This window comes from Scleropages formosus, chromosome 3 (assembly GCF_900964775.1).
Source record: "Scleropages formosus chromosome 3, fSclFor1.1, whole genome shotgun sequence".
Lineage (NCBI taxonomy): Eukaryota > Metazoa > Chordata > Actinopteri > Osteoglossiformes > Osteoglossidae > Scleropages > Scleropages formosus.
The window spans coordinates 37,983,081-38,000,717 of record NC_041808.1 but is presented as its reverse complement, the minus strand read 5'-3'; the positions used below and the strand labels follow the sequence as shown (position 1 = coordinate 38,000,717).

General features: G+C 44.7%; 1 protein-coding gene across 1 annotated transcript in view; it reads right to left on the bottom strand.

The window, feature by feature from the left end:
* LOC108929579 (syntaxin-binding protein 4) overlaps window positions 1-17,637 on the bottom strand; it is a 61,620-nt gene that overhangs the window by 19,271 nt on the left and 24,712 nt on the right. Inside the window, exons 8-11 of the mRNA XM_018744218.2 lie at window positions 10,294-10,435; window positions 4,437-4,543; window positions 4,148-4,289; window positions 3,740-3,815 (exon numbers count right to left, since the gene is read on the bottom strand). Of these exons, the coding sequence (XP_018599734.2) occupies window positions 3,740-3,815; window positions 4,148-4,289; window positions 4,437-4,543; window positions 10,294-10,435 (467 nt within the window). The remainder of the gene's footprint in view (window positions 1-3,739; window positions 3,816-4,147; window positions 4,290-4,436; window positions 4,544-10,293; window positions 10,436-17,637) is intronic.

The following is a 17,637-nucleotide window of genomic DNA, read 5'->3' as shown; positions in this document are numbered from 1 at the left end:
GGTTGGGCAAACTCCCATGAACCCTCCAGCACCCTAGTGAGGGTATAGAGCTGGTCCAGTGTTCCATGGCCAGGGCGAAAACCGCATTGCTCCTCCTGAATCCAAGGTTCGACTATTGGTCGGATTCTCCTCTCCAGTACTCCGGCATAGACTTTCCCAGGGAGGCTAAGGAGTGTGATCCCCCTATAGTTGGAACACGATCTCCGGTCCCCCTTCTTAAAAAGAGGGACCACCACCCCGGTCTGCCAGTCCAGAGGCACCGTTCCCGAGCTCCACGCAATGCTGCAGAGGCGTGTCAGCCAAGACAGCCCCACAACATCCAGAGACTTGAGAAACTCGGGGCGGATCTCATCCACCCCCGGAGCCTTGCCACCGAGGAGTTTTTTGACTACCTCAGCAACTTCAGCCAGGGTGATGGACGAGTCCCCCTCTGAGTCCCCGGCCTCAGCTTCCTCTACGGAAGGCGTGTCGGAGGGATTGAGGAGATCCTCAAAGTACTCCTTCCACCGCCCGAGGACATCCTCAGTTGAGGTCAGCAGCGCACCACTTCCACTGTAGACAGTGTTGGCGGAACACCGCTTCCCCCTTCCGAGTCGCCGGATGGTTTGCCAGAATCTCTTTGAGGCGGACCGAAAGTCTTTCTCCATGGCTTCACCAAACTCCTCCCAGGCCCGAGTTTTTGCCGCGGCGACTGCCAGAGCCGCATTCCGTCTGGCCTGCCGCTACCCGTCAGCTGCTTCAGGAGTCCCATGAGCCAGCCAGGCTCGATAGAACTCCTTCTTCAGCTTGACGGCATCCCTTACCTCCAGTGTCCACCATCGTGTTCGGGGATTGCCGCCGCGACAGGCGCCGGAGACTTTATGGCCGCAGCTCCGAACTGCCGCCCCGACAATGGAGGTGTGGAACATAGTCCATTCGGACTCAATGTCCCCAGTCTCCCTCGGGACCTGGTTGAAGCTCTGTCGGAGGTGGGAGTTGAAGACCTCTCTGACAGGGGCCTCCGCCAAACGTTCCCAACAAACCCTCACTATGCGTTTGGGCCTGCCAGGTCTGTCTAACTTTTTCCCCCGCCATCGAATCCAACTCACCACCAGGTGGTGATCAGTTGACAGCTCAGTCCTTCTCTTCACCCGAGTGTCCAAGACATATGGCCGAAGATCAGATGAAACAACTACAAAGTTTATCATCGACCTCCGACCTAGGGTGTCCTGGTGCCAAGTGTACTGATGGACACCCTTATGCATGAACATGGTGTTTGTTATGGACAAACCGTGACTAGCACAGAAATCCAATAACAACTCACCACTCGGGTTCAGATCAGGGAGGCCGTTCCTCCCAATCACGCCCCTCCAGGTGTCACTGTCGCTGCCCACGTGAGCGTTAAAGTCCCCCAGTAGAACGACAGAGTCCCCAGTGGGAGTGCTTTCCAGCACGGCCCCCAGGGACTCTAAAAAGGCCGGGTACTCTGCACTGCCGCTACGCGCATAAGCACAAACAACAGTGAGAGACCGTTCCCTGACCCGAAGGTGCAGGGAGACGACCCTATCATTCACCGGGGTAGACTCCAACACATGGCGGCTGAACTGGGGGGCTATTAATAAGCCCACACCCGCCCGCCGCCTCTCACCCTGGGCAATGCCAGAATAGTGGAGAGTCCACCCCTGGTCGAGAAGAGTGGTTCCAGAACCCCAGCTGTGAGTGGAAGTGAGCCCAACTATATCTAGACGGTATCTCTCAACCTCCTGCACTAGCTCAGGCTCCTTCCCCGCCAGTGAAGTGACATTCCAAGTCCCAAAAGCCAGAGTTGGCGCCCGAGGTTTGGGTCGGCCGGGCGCTCGGCCCCGACCACTGCCCAAATCACAACGCACTGGCCCCTTCCGGCCTCTCCAGCAGGTGGTGAGCCCGCCGAAGAGTGGCTCCACGTCTTGGCTTCGGGCTGAGCCCGGCCAGGCCCCATGGGCATAGACCTGGCCACCAGGCGCTCGCATGCGAGCCCCTCCCCCATGTCTGGCTCCAGGGTGGGGCCCCTGTGACCCCATACCGGGCAGGATGAACAAGAGCCTTGATTTTATAGTCATAAGGGTGTTTTGAATCGTGCTTTGTCTCGTCTGTCACCCAGGACCTGTTTGCCTTGGGAGACCCAACCAGGAGCGTATAGCCCCAGGCAACATAGCTCCTGAGGTCATTCAGGCACTCAAACCCCTCCACCACGTTAAGGTGACGGTTCGCAGAGGGAAGTAAGGCATACTTGAGAAAACTATTTTCCCCTGTGCTCCAGGACAGTACAAGATCATGGGCAACCAGACAGGGGTGGCCAAGTATTATATTGTTGTGAGGGTACTGAATCAGATAGAACCTGATAGTTTCTATATGGCTCTCTCCCACCTGGAGAGTAAAGGGGACAGTCCATATTGCATAGCGTATTTTTTAGCCAAGTCTAAAATAGCATGTCAAAATTACCACTTAAAATTGACTAGGTGACCTTCACTGTACCAAGGATGGAATGCCTGTGCCAGTAAAGTAAAAACAAGAGAAATCCAATTGTCCATTAAATTGTGAAAGGAACAGAAGTAGATTAAACTCAACCCTTATGTAATGAGATCCCATAGAATGAACCAATATAAAATATTAATAAAAGGTTTCCAGGTTTTTATTCTGTACAGAGGCCTTTTCCCATGATGCAGTAACTTCCACAACAGGTTTTTTTACTCTTTAAAATGGCATCACCACTGGTATCAGAGATATACAGCACGTGTTTCAATGTTTTAGTCCCTCTGTAGTGTCACTCTGGCTATGTCCAGGATGAATGTAATGTATTAATCTCTAAATTATCCTGGAAACAATGACAGCTAAAATAAATAAAGCCTTAATCTCACGATGAAGTAAAGATCATTTAACATCCTGGTTCATCACACTACCCAGTGTCTCTTTGGCTGCATGGTTTGCAGAGTAAAAGACATAAACTATGCTCTTGTAAACTTCATATTGTAAACACATGAGTGCTAAATTATCAAAATGTCTTACTGAAGGATTGAAACAAATTTCAAAGGAAAGGCTGCGAAGGCAGAGAAATATAAATTGAATACAGTATTATGTTTTAAATGTACTGGTACAGTATCGATGGTGTACCCTGTCTCACACCCTATGTTTCTATGATAGGCTAAGGACATCCACCTGTTGGCATTAGCACAAGCAGTTATCAGTATGGGTTGAATTAAAATACAATGTCAAAAGACAAGATAGAAATAATATTTTTTGTTACACATAGAATTTGTTGGTGTTGTAATTGACATGCATAATAATGCCTTTCATTTTGGTATTTTAATGAATTTTGCATTACGTATTTTATCTGGAAACTGGTTGTTGTCTTCTATATCTAAAAAGGTAATTCAATCCACTCACAAAGAGTGTTGGCCTAGCAGGATGATTTAATGGAACAAAGTAACTCTTTCCCAGGGAGAAGCGGAGGAAGATGAAGATGAAGTAACTCTTAGGTGAAGGACGGCTGTATATATACCGTATGAATTATGTAGTAATAGCAGCTGCAATGAAGTCTGCAAGCATATGTACAAATGGAGGCAGTGCTGATACACGCTTCAGAGAAAGAGGAAGATTTCATCACAACATAAAAATTAATTTTTTGCTAACATTTCTATACTTGTGCACATATCAGCATCTGCAATATTAGCTAAAGGACTATGCACTAAGCTTATAAAGCCACTGCATGACTGAGGATGACTACCTGATTCATAAGTGTCAGGGGGGCACACGTCAAGAGACGATGAAAGCACTGGCATGGGATCCTCTTGTTGGTTCTACAAAGCAGAGAACAGAACTGAAGAATGCTACATTCAAAGGAAGGTTTGATAAATCTTTTATAATATTGCTCTAGCATTCAGGGAGAGAATGGAGAGATTCATATAAGCTTCTTTATATAACAATATTTCAGACAAGACAGGCTTTAATTCAGCCATACTGCTGTTGACTTATGTTGTTAATAGGCATTCCTTTAATGTACTGTTTGAGAAAGCAGGCACTCCAGTACTGTGCAGTGGGAGCCCCAAACTCTTGTTCATTAAAAATGGTTGGACTTTCATTTGATATTGATGTTGTCAACAAAGAGAAATGACAGGTCTTGGACACTCACCTCTGAGGATTTTACATGTATTTTTAGCCTACAGGCATTATGTCCATTTCCTACAGCCCTTTGGACTCCATTCTGTAACATGATTCCACTCATAAATGGGCCTCTTCCAGGGATGAAAGCAATATCCATTGAAGGTTCTTGGCTTCAAGGACACAAAATTATTGTCATAACAAAAAAATACATTATATTTTCTGTTCCTTTTCTAGTCTCCAAAAGAAAGTGTAAAAGTGAACAGTTATGACTTAATGTTTTGATACCCACATGTTACAGTTGAAATTAGCATAAGTACCTGAATTTGGCATTGTTGACAATGGCTTTGGCTTCTTCATGAGTAACTCCAATCAGAGATTCCTTGTTGATAGCAATGAGTTGATCTCCTGGTCTCAGTCGGCCGTCCTGTGGGTAACAAGACTGAGTGTATACATAGGTAACTATCTTTCCTAGGTAGCAAAATCAAAATAATACAGGTATTTCATAAGCCACATTAAGTGCCTAAAAATACAGACACTCATATCAGACATCACCCATTGTGTGTTGACATGTTTAAAGGCCATTCATATGTGTATGATGTTCCAGAACAGGGCAAGAATGATCCTAATTTCTGGAAGATGAGTGATATAAATAAATCTTTATAACTGTGCCATGACAAACAGATCTAATCTTGCTTAAATAAATCTGAATGTAGGCACAATACATAAATCAGAATAACCACAACATTCACTGTGAAGTGCACTGTGCAGTGCTTCCTCTAACATTCCTCACATTTGACAGGCACCTTTAAACATGTAATGAACACTGCACCATTTTAATGTCTAAAATTTATTCTGGGTTATTTCAAGCATCATTTGATGGTATTGAGATGATTATGGATGACTGCTGTTTTGCCAGGGATTATGCTCAGTAGATTGAAAGCACACACACACACACACACACACACACACATTTTCAGAACCGCTTGTCCCATACAGGGACACGGGGAACCAGAGCCTACCCGGCAACACAGGGCGTAAGGCCGGAGGGGGAGGGGACACACCCAGGACGGGACGCCAGTCCGTCGCAAGGCACCCCAAGCAGGACTTGAACCCCAGACCCACCGGAGAGAAGGACTGTGGTTCAACCCACTGCGCCACCGCACCCCCGGATTGAAAGCATTTCAGATGAATCTTCTGAGCAGTTAGAGACTTGCTGAATAAATTACAGTTTTTCCAGTACTTTCCATTTTTATTCAGAATCTTGAATTACGAACTTGTACCTCTGACAAAATGAAACATACATTTTCGGAGAAGACCACCGATATAATATTGCCAAAATCCTCATTCTTGAGAGGTAAGTGAACCCGTAAGCACACTAAGAACAGAAAAACAAGCCATTTACACTAAAAGCTCAGTTATCCCACATGGATGAGGATTTGTGCTCTGAAATTTTTTCCATTATCTGAGCTCTCTTGACCCAGGATTTATCTGTTGATAACCAACGTCAACAACTGCTTGTCCCAAGCGGTGTCACAGCGAACCGGAGTCTATCTTGGAAACACAAAGCACAAGTCTGAAGGAGGAGGGGAAACACCCTGGACAGGATGCCAGTCCATTACAAGGCCCCCCACGCACGACTCAAACCCCGTACCTACCACACAGCAGGCACTTGCCAAATGCATTGCACCACCAGACACCCCTCTGTTAATAATAAACACTTAAATGAAACAAAGGGCTAGACTGAATTAAGTGTTGCATGCTCAGCCAATTCTAGTGGCAGCAGATGGTTCTCTCTCTGCCAGCATATACCTGCAGAGAATTCAACAAAGGACCCTGATACAAGAAAGAAAAGGTGGCTTAGTGATTTCTGCTGAGGGATCCTCCATAATCACCCACAGGAGTGAACAAACCACACACACACACACACACACACACACACACACATTTTCAGAACCGCTTGTCCTATACAGGGTCACGGGGAACCAGAGCCTAACCCGGCAACACAGGGCGTAAGGCCGGAGGGGGAGGGGACACACCCAGGACGGGACGCCAGTCCATCGCAAGGCACCCCAAGCGGGATTTGAACCCCAGACCCACCAGACAGCAGGACTGCGGTCCAACCCACTGCGCCACTGCGCCACCGCGCCACCACACCCCCTATGTGAACAAACCAAAAACTGGTATAACATAAAAAAGGAAACAAACTAATATATATCTTTTATTGGGCCTAAAGATAAAAATTGCTTTTTAAATGTCAAATTAGTATTTTTATTATTTATTTTTTATAGAGCGCTCTTCTCATGTAGTGACACAGAGCGCTTTAACACAGGCATACAGCAAGAAAAATTGACACAAAGAAGACAGTCAACTAATGGCTACCATAATGAAGAACTTATTATAGTGCTACAAGTATACCTAGTACAGATTAATTACCATCCATCCATCCATCCATCCATCCATCCATCCATCCCTCTTGTCCTAATATGGTCGCAGTGGCAGCAGGGAGAGCAGAGAGGCCCAGCCGCCTCTGTCCCCCACAACTTCCTCCAGATTAGCCTGTGGGATCCCCAGCGGTTCCCGGCCAACTGTGAGATATAATCCCTCCACCGGATCCTAGGCCGACCTCAGGGCCTCGTCCCAGTTGGCCGTGCTTGGTATACCTCCAAAGGGAGGCGCCCAGGGGGCATCCTTATCAGATGCCCGAACCACGTCAACTGACTCCTCTCAATGTGGAGGAGTAGCAGCTCTACTCTGAGTTCCTCCCTGTTGTCCAAACTCCTCACCCTATTACGGAGAGTGAGTCCCAATACCCTGCAGAGAAAACTCGTTTCAGCTGCTTGTATCTGTGATCTTATTCTTTCGGTCATTACCCAAAGTTCATGACCATAGGTGAGGGTAGGGACATAAATTGACTGGTAAATGGAGAGCTTTGCCTTATGGCTAATGGTATTACCTTCAAGCGTCCGGATTGTGTCAAGGATTTGGGTGTCCTGCTGGATGGAAAGCTATCATTTGTATCGCATGTAAATGCTTTGACTAAGTCATGCTTCCTTCAATTAAGAAGCATAGCTAAAATGCGGCAATTCCTTTGTAGACGGGATTCTGAGAAACTGGTTCATGCTTTTGTTTCCAGCAGACTGGATTACTGTAATGCTTTATTGTCAGGTTGTTCATGCCAGACTGTATCCAGGCTGCAGCTGGTACAAAATGCTGCTGCGAGAATTGTTACTAGAGCTAGGAAGTACGACCATATAACACCAGTACCTAAATCGTTGCATTGGCTCCTGGTCTCCTACAGAGTTGATTATAAAATCTTACTTTTGACCTATGAGGCAATAGATGGCATTGCTCCGGCTTACCTTTGTGAGATCATTAATTTTTATATCCCAGGACAATATCTCCGTTCATTAGATGCAGGTTACCTTAAAGTACCTGTGATCAATAAGACCTCAGTAGGAGTTCGCGCCTTTAGTTATAGAGCACCTAAACTGTGGAATAGTCTACCAGTTACTGTCAGAAATGCCCCGTCTGTTTCTGTTTTCAAATACTGACTAAAGACTTACATGTTCACTCAGGCATTCCACCTCGTAATGTAATTCGACCTGCCTTGGTTGTTTATTTTATCACCTTTACAAAAATGCATTTCAAATTTACTTAAGTAACAAATTACTAACTCTGTCCTATCTTCTCATTGAGCACTACCTCGCTACATAAGACCTGAGGAGGCCGGCCAGTGGTGACAGACGAATCCCACACATCTGCCATGATGATCGAGACGTTCCATGCCGAGCTGAGGATCCAAGATGCCATTTACCAACATTATAATTACTTGTTACACACTGGCTTACAAATTGTTACTTTCTTGAATGCCCAGGAGGGGTGGGCAACCACTGGCCCATGGACCCCCAGAGGTTTTTTTCTCCCTCAACCTTCAGTTGGGAGTTTTTGTTCCTTTCTCCGGTGGCCAGTAGGTATACTTATAGCTCCATAATAAGTTCTTCATTATTGTAGCCATTAGTTGACTGTCTTCTTTGTTTGCCTGTGTTAAAGCGCTCTGTGTCACTGTGTGAGAAGAGCGCTCTATAAAAATAAAAATAAATAAAATAAATGGCTCGGCTCCCCCTTTACAACTACAGTTCGGTACAGCGACCACATTATTGCTGCTGCTGCTCCCAGTCTGCGGCCGATCTTACGCTTCATTCTCCCCTCACTCGTGAACAAGACCCCAAGATACTTAAACTCTTCTACTACACTATCAATTAGTATCATTTTAATTTACCAGAGAAACAGAATTACAACATTTATTCATTAATTATAATATTTAAAATAAATACAGGAAATATTCTAATCCTTTGTGGTCAATATTTGGTATTGTATATTTTCTAACTCTGCCCATATAGAGAATGGGAAGTGTCAACACCATAAACCATAGTTCATCCACATAGCTCTCATACGTAAAAGAAGAGTACTCCATCTCTAAATTCAAGTTAGTTCCTACTGTAAATCATCAAAGTGCAGCAAGGGCAGCTCAGCCATTAACAGGATTCTGCCAACAGCCATTCACTTTACATCTCCCAGCAGTCTCATTTGTGGACAAAAGATATTTAACCCATTGGGTCTAATTGTAAATGTAAGTAGTGTCTCTAGCATTGTAAGTTACCTCGGCTGAATAAGGTGTGGATTGGTAACACTACATGGTGTTCATTAGAAGTTGCTTTGGAGAAAACACACACACACACTTTCTGAACCGCTTGTCCCATTCGGGGTCATAGGGAGGCAGAGCCTAACCTGGCAACAGAGGGCATAAGGCTGGAGGGGGAGGGGACACACCCAGGACGGGACACCAGTCTGTCGCAAGGCACCCCAAGCAGGACTCAAACCCCAGACCCACCGGAGAGCAGGACCCAGTCCAACCCACTGCGCCACCACGCCCCCCCTGCTTTGGAGAAAAGTGTCTGCTAAATGAATAAATGTAAACGTAAGTGTAAATGTAAACATACTTTAAAGTACCTGTAAATTTTTTTACTCAAATATTGTTTTATTGTGTTAATTTTTACTGATATTGACTGGATTTGCGATACAGAATGGAGCTAAGTATTGAAGACATTAGTTGCTCATATATGATTCTTTCTCAGGAGCATTTTCAGTCTTTATATTTCTAGTTATTCATTTAGTTGCTGACAATTTTCCAAAACAACTTACAATGTTAATCCATCTACAATTATTTACCCAATTTTTACAACTGGGTGACGTTACGGGTGACACAGTGAGTAGTGCTGCCGTCTCACAGCTGCTGGGCAGTGCAAGAGAATGTGAGCTGTATCCCTGCTCAGTCTGCGTGGGTTTCCTCTGGGTGTGCTCTGGTTTCCTCTCACAGTACAAAGACATGCTGTTCAGGTAAATTGGTGACTCCAAGTCACTCATAGTGTGCAAGTTACACAGAGAGTGTGTTTCACTGATGTATGAAGGAGTAGCTCATTGCAAATAGTGCATATAGTAGTGTAAGTCACCTTGGATGAATGAGGTGAGGGCTGATAAAACATCACAGTGTTCATTGAAAGTCGCTTTGGAGAAAATTAAAGAAAGTAAAGTACACAAACTGGAGTAATTTAGGGTAAGCACCTTGCTCAAGGACAAGACAGCTGGAGGGTGGGATTTAAACCTCCAACCTTTGGGTCCAGCAGGTAGCAGCAGCTCCAACCATTAAACCCAACACACACTACACCCAGTTGTCCCCTTACTGATTATGAGCAATACTAACTTAATACTTGCTATTATTACTACGCTACATAAAATGCATGATCACTTGATGAAATCACTTTGACACAATAACAGAAACACTGCCTATTTCTTCTATGCATTTTTATTTCCTCCAAACACAGGCAGAACTATCTAGAAATCAATTGTATCCTCTTAACTGACATTTGCGGGCTTTAATAAAATAAGACACTTGAGGCTAGGTAAAGTAAAGATTGTGAGAGTTTTGGATGCCAAACTGTTTCTGAATATGTTTGAATCCGTCCCTCCAGAGTCTGTTCCGAAAATGCAGTACTGAGACATACAAAACTAAGCTTGTTCTGCCCACATACAGATACATAGGATGCCATACAGAACAGGTGGGAAGGATGTTCAGTAATCCCATCACAGACAGAAAGCCAGGTTTCTCTCTCTTACCCTGTGGCAGTCACCCCCTGAGAGGACCTCCTGGATGAAGACAGCTGGCCCATCAGGACGGTTAGAGCCCCCTCCAATTGTGATGCCAAGGCTGCAGGATTGAGCAACCGTGATAAGCTGAATGACTCCTTCCCCCGGGTGGCTAGCAACAGAAACAGCACACATTAAGAACATCACACACATCTATTTTCTCCAGCACGACAAGGCTGTACATATACTGTACGTAAGTCTCAGAAAAGCTTTTACTGTTGAATCACAAAGAAAACGCTTGACTACTCAGTCACTCATGCAAAATGTCCACGTGTATCGATTAATGTAATTACATTCCTCTGCATAAAAATGTACTATATCCCGAGGTCATGTGGCCTGAAAAAATACGGCCACTTAATTTCTTTCTCCACTCCAGAAATCCACAATTTTTACTTTGTTTTCACAAGACAACTTTTATAGGCCACGTCTTAAACACTCAAGCTATGCCCTGCTTCAAGGGTAGTAAAAAACATTATACACCTGTTTGAGGAAAGGTAAATTAACCAAAGGAGTTAAAGAAAAAGTCAGAAAGACTTTTGTAGCTATGGGCATTGTTATGGACACGATGGAAGAAAGTGTATCAAGCTATTTCTGAATAGTCTAGGAGCTGAGCTCATAAAGGTGAGCGATCTAAAAGTAAAACTGGATGATGTTAAGACATCAGGATTGAAATACCAATTAAAATTGAGCTTAGGAAGCTATCAAACACTGTTTCTTTCATTGAAGTAAAGTTTGTTGGTTTCACTGATCATGGATAATCAAGTTTCATGAAATGTTTGCAGTGTTCTTGGATTCATTTAAGACAAGTAATAATTTAATCAACCTAATCAAGCTCTAATATTCAAACCAATTGGTGGAAGTCAACACAAATGATTTTCTGTCAGACAGTTTCTCTGTTGGTAGAGGGTGCTGGAAAGGCTGCCCCCTCTCCCCCTATCTATTCACACTTATGACTGAACCTTTAGTAGAAGCTATTAGATGCATTCAAGACTTCCGGTACTAAGATCCATGAAGAGGACCATTGTATTTCTGTATATGCTGATGATACACTATTATACCCAAGTAACCCTGAAACATCAGTCCCAGTAGTACTAAAGGTGATATCTTACTATAGTAAACTTTCTGGTTGTAAAGATAATCTTCTTTTAATAGTATTCAGCTGAATACCCCTGAAAACCTTCTCAATAGTATTAATAGTCTTCTCCAAGACTATTAAAATCACTGTCTTTCCTTCAGAAATATCATAAGATAATAAATCTGTTTCCAAATGTTTTGTCATATTCAATACTTCTCTAGTTTGGAGAGATTTTATGAGACACCTGGGGACTGGGGATCATTACGGTCTCCTGTTGCCCTCAATCCAAAAGTATTTGCCAAACTGAGCTCCAAAAATGGCTGCCTAAAAGGGTTTTGGATATTGTTTTTATTTACAGATCAATCAGTGGGGAACTTCAACATTCCAAGAGATAATTTTGACCTACTGAGTGTGGACTTAATGCAAATATTGTCACAGCCTCAGAGGATAACACTCATGGGGACCACAGGAGTTGCTGCTCCGATCATACCTAACTGGTCTCAGCACACTTGTTTCTCATTCAGACAGTGTATACAATTGTGCATTATATTTCATATGAGAGGATCGTCGCTGCAGTTCGTTTTGATTACGGTAAGTTTATTTACTAGCGTTATATCCCATTGCGCATTCTTGTTGTGTAGCTGTATGGTTAGAAAGAAGCAATCGGTTGTGTGTTGGTGAAGTTGTCGGTTATGTTTATTTATTTATGGATTTACTTATTTAAGTGAATTTGCATTTTGATGGGTGCTTGTAAAGGTAAAAATACTGTGTCCCGTTGAGTGGAGTAGGAGTGTCTCTGTCCACTTGATTAAAATGGCATCTGTTTGCTTTGTTTTTCACTGTGGGAGTAGTGTCAATTTTGATTAGGACTCAGCTGATGATAGCAGCTGGTGACTCGTAGCAGCAGAGATAGCAGCAGCCTTTTGGTGCAAAGACTCGGGGTGCAAAGACAAGGGAGTCTACCTGTGGAAGTCCACCGAGGGAGGCTGCCACCATGTGAAGTCCGCCATCACCATCGTGGTCCGCAAGGGATCATGAGTCAAACTTGTCGAACATCAAAGTTGTTTACGGCAACTGAACTGTGCAACAACACCACCACCAAAGACTCAGACACCCCTGCTGCTACAGCAACCTGGTTAATCCTCATCTGTCAAACCCTCTATTTCTCCATGGAACTGCCAGTCTGCGGTAAGAAAGGCTGATTTCATACCTGCCTATGCCTCCTATCTCTCACTGGACCTCCTGGCCCTAACTGAAACCTGGATTACCCAAGACAACACAGCCACACCTGCAGCCATCTCCAGTAACTACTCTTTCTCCCACACCCTCCGTCCCTCTGGCAGAGGTGGAGGTACGGCCCTGCTCATCTCTCCTCCGTGGGAATATTCTGTTCTCTCTCTCCATCTGCATGACCTTTCCTCCTTTCAATAGCATGTTGTCTCTATCACTGCCCCAGTCACTCTTGTTGTGGTTGTTCTGTACTGCCCCCCATCCCTCACCGCCACTTCCTGGATAATCTCGACATCTTGTTGAGCTCTCTCCCAGGGGACACCACTCTGCTGATTCTCCTGAGTGACTTCAATCTGCATGTTGAGGACATTCATGCAACTGGCCTTTTGTTGCTCCTGCAGTCCCTTGACCTCTCCCTCTCCCTGTCCCATGCTGCAAAGCTGGCAATTGCCTTGACCTTGTCTTCTCCTGTAACTGTCGCTGTCCTATACTGTCTGATACCCCGCTCCAATCCTTTCAATCACTGCTTCGTCTCCTTCCAACCATGCTTCACCACTAATCCCTCTCCTTCTTCTGCACCCATTGTTACCTTCTGCCGTAACTTAAAATCTCTCTCGCCTTATTGCCTTCTCTTTGCCACACGGTGTGCTCTCCCGTCTGCTGCGCAAATCTCAGATCGATCAACAGACAATGCTACTAACATTTTCCTCTCTGCCCTATCTTCCACCCTTGACTCTCTCTGTCCACTATCTTCTAGACCAGCATACCCAAGTACCACTCCATTGCTGACTGATACGTTATGTACTAACAGGACGAAACTCCGGGCTGCAGAGTGATGATGGCATAAATCCAAGACTCGCACGGACTTGGATCTCTAAAAACAACCCTTATCTACTTTTCACTTTGCTGTCTCTTCAGCTAAAACAACCTTCTTCTACAACAAAATACAGTCTGCAACAAAAAAACCACACAGACTCTATGGCACCTTCTCATCGCTACTGTGTCCTCCGCCCCCTCCTCCTTCTTCTCTTATAGTGGATGACTTTGTTTTGGTTTTCAGAGACAAAGTCAACGCAATCACGAACAAGTTCTTGGCATCATCCTGCCCTGTTTGTGCTGGATTTCCTTGCGAAGACATGCTCTCTGAATTCAAGCAACTCTCAGAATCTGAAGTTTCTGACCTCCTGATACCACACCGACCCATCACCTATTCGCTAGATCCAATCTCATCCTCACTTCTACAGACCATCTCCCTGCAACTCTCCACCTTTGTTGCTAAGATCATCAACTCCTCGTTTTCTTCTAGCTGCATCCCATCTGCCTTCAAAACTGCTCTCATTTCACCTCTGGTAAAAGAACCCGCTCTGGATCCTAACTCGGTCCAGAATTATAGGCCAGGCTCCCTCTTTTCCTTTCTGTCTAAAACTCTAGAACGAGCAGCCTGTGATCAACTGTCTGATTTCCTTACTTGGAACCATCGCCTTGATGGATATCAGTCTAGATTCAGTTAGTAACTCCACGGAGAGGGTGCTCCTGGTAGTGTCTGATGCTCTCCAGTCAGCCAGAGCAGCCTTCCTCTCCTCTGTCCTCATCCACCTTACCTGTCTGCAGCATTCAACACTGCCAATCACCATATTCTACTCTCCTCCCTTAGTCAACTTGGGATCAAAGGAAAAGCACTAAGATGGTTTGAGTCCTACCTATCTGACAGATCTTATCAAGTGGTCTGGGGGTGCTCCTGCTCTTCTCCTCTGCCTCTGTCAACTGGTGTCCCAAAGGCCACGGTCCACTGCTGTTCTCAATCTACATCTCCTCCCTGGGCCCAGTCATAGCCTCCCATGTATTCAAATACCACTGCTACGCTGATGATACCCAGCTCTTCCTCTCCTTCCACCGGGAGCATCATACATTTCCGCGTGCATCACTGCCTGCCTGTCAGACATCTCTGCATGGATGTCTGATCACCACCTACAACTCCAAAACAGAGATCCTACACCTCCCAGCTGGCCTGTCTTCCTGTCGTGACCTCTCGATCAAGTTGCACAACTCACTCATTTTGCCTACCTTGTCGGCTAAGAGTCTTCAAGTGATGATTGTCTCAAGTCTATCTTTTTCTCAGCACATTGAAACCACAACCCAGGCCTGTAGATACATCCTGCATAATATTCGCAGGATCCATCTTTACCTCAAAACTGACTATGTGCAACTACTTGTCCAGGCCATGGTGACATCCCATCTGGACTACTGCAACTCTCTCTTGTTTGGTTTTCCTGCTACTGCTATCAAACCTCTACAGCTGATTCAGAACACTGCTGCCCGAGTTGTGTTTGACTTGCCAAAGCATTTGCATCTATCTACTCTACTTTTTTCTCTGCACTGGCTTCCCATAACTGCCCGGATCAAATTTAAGACACTGGTTATGGCCTACAAATGCATCAATAGAACTGCTCCCAGTACAGGACTTGATCATTCGCAACACACCAGCCAGACTGCAACACTCTTCCACATCTGCCCGCTTGGTGGTTCCACACACAGAAGATAAAGCATGGAGGTTCTCGGTTCTGGCTCCGTTGTGGTGGAACGACCTAACCCTCTCGCTCAGAATTACTGCATATTTGTTCATATTTAAAAATGGTCTTAAAACTCATCTCTTCTGGACTGATTTCGCCCATGCTCTCTTAAGTTCATGTAAGGTATGAATGTTTGTGCCCGGGGGGGTGCGGTGGTGCAGTGGGTTGGACCAGGTCCTGCTCTCTGGTGGGTCTGGGGTTCAAGTCCTGCTTGAGGTGCCTTGCGATGGACGTGTGTCCCCTCCCCCTCCAGCCTTACGCTCTGAGTTGCCAGGTTAGGCTCCGTAACCCTGTATGGGACAAGCGGTTCAGAAAGTGTGTGTGTGTGTGTGTGTGTGTGTGTTCATGCCCGTAAGGTACACGCGTTCATGCTCGGATCAATCCTTTACAGAACCATGTGAATATTTGTAGTTTTTATGTATCTCAAAAAAAAATACTAGGAAGATGATTAGGAGTTGGAGATATTATGGTAAAGTTTTATGCAGCTACTTGTGTGATGAACATCGGTGCATGTGGTGACGGAAACAAACTAGCTGTATTAACTGTATTGGACAGCTGGTAGTGTAATGGTTAGAGCTACTGTCTTTGGATCTAAAGGTTGCAGGTTTGATCCCCAGCTACAGTCCCCTTGAGCAAGGTACCTCCCCTAAATTGCTCTGATAAAAATTACCCATCTGTATAAATGGTTAAATAATTGTAAGCCTGTGATAATTATAACCTTAACATTGTAAGTTCCTTTGGAGAAAAGTGTTAGCTAAATGAGTAAATGTACTTAAGAATCACACATCAACAGCTATGCCTCTTTCTCCTAAAGTAATGCACAAATTGTTTTTTCTATAAGATGTACGTTGCTTCAGAGAAAAGCATCTGCTAAATGAATAAATGTATAAAACAATGTGGTCCAAGACACAAAGGCTGTCCTGTGAGACCATACGCCTTTCTTCATGCCTCTTTGTTCCAAGTTCTTTGGTTTAAGACCATGTCCATGATTCTTCAGACCATAACCTCGGACCACACATCTTTGGATCAAGACCCTTGTTTCTTGGACCACGAACATGATTCCCAAGATCGTGACCTTGAACCAAGCCCATGGCCACTGCCTCCACTTCGTCTATTTTCTCCTCCATATGTCCAAGGTCCCATCCTGTCTGTTCTGTCACCTATTTCAAGACACAGTGTCATTGCCCAGATACACACCCCCTCCCTTTGTCTGCAAGCATTCTGCACTTGTGTTCTGTTAAGCAATGGAGAGGTTTGACAAACATCCACAATGTCATTTTATTGTTGTTATTGAAAAGGACAACAGATTATTCAAAGTTAACAAAAGGCAAGAAACGGCTCGTTACTTTAGAGACAGGATTTTTGCATTGTATACATTTTATCAAGTGCTGGTACTGTATCCTTTGACACAGAGATGGGGACTTGGGAACAGTATGATTAAGAACAGTTATCGATACTGTATGTGCTAAAGTTCCCTTGTCAGCACTTCCCTCAAAACAAAACATTACGTCTCTATACAAGAGGTTCCCAGGGACATCTGCGTTTCAAACGCAAAGCCGCTTTGGTCACTTTGGTACATTTATTCTGAGAATGTGGTAAGATACAAATTTACTGTACTGGGTTACATGCAGCAATCAAAGAAACCTTTAAGCTCTGTGAAGATGGTCCTCCTACAAGCAGCACAAATGAAAAAACTCAGGATTCGTTAGTGCTACATTTGTGTCATTTTGTGCTGTAAAGATTAGAATTTGTACCATTGCTGCTTTTGAGATGGGGGGCTGGTGATGTCACGTGCCATGTAAACAACTTCCATTATCGCCAAAAGAAACGGAGATGTAACCGAAGTTTGAAAAGCACAAATCGGCACAAACATAGCACAAATGGATGAACCCAGATTCGGGGAGCTGGAGTGATGTCACGTGCCATGTAAACAACCTTTAATATCTCCATACCAAAGGAGATACAACCGCAGTTTAAATGGCACAAATGGGCACACACGAAGCACAAACGAATGAGCCCAAATTTTAGTGTCTCTGTCATTGTTGGTGGGCTGAGTGACATCACATACTGGAAGAAATAAATGTTAATATCTCAAAAACGGCTGCTCGCCTCAACGTCAAGGGAGAGAAACCAGCCACAGGTGTCCTTCCTGAGATATATTCTCAGTAAAGAGAGAGTGGCCATAGACCCTAAGAAGGTCCGTGCTGTGTTGGAATGACATAGGCTAACCACCATTAAGGTGCTTCAACGGTTCCTGGGGTTTGCTAACATACATTTACATTTATTCATTTAGCAGATGCTTTTCTCCAAAGCAATGTACATGGAACAATGGAAGCCGGGGCAAAGGTGAGTAAAAACCAATCGCGGATTCCATTTATTAAGAAACAAAGCCAAGGAGCGAGATAAAGAGCTGTAGCTGGGGACAAGTGAGGGTCGGGC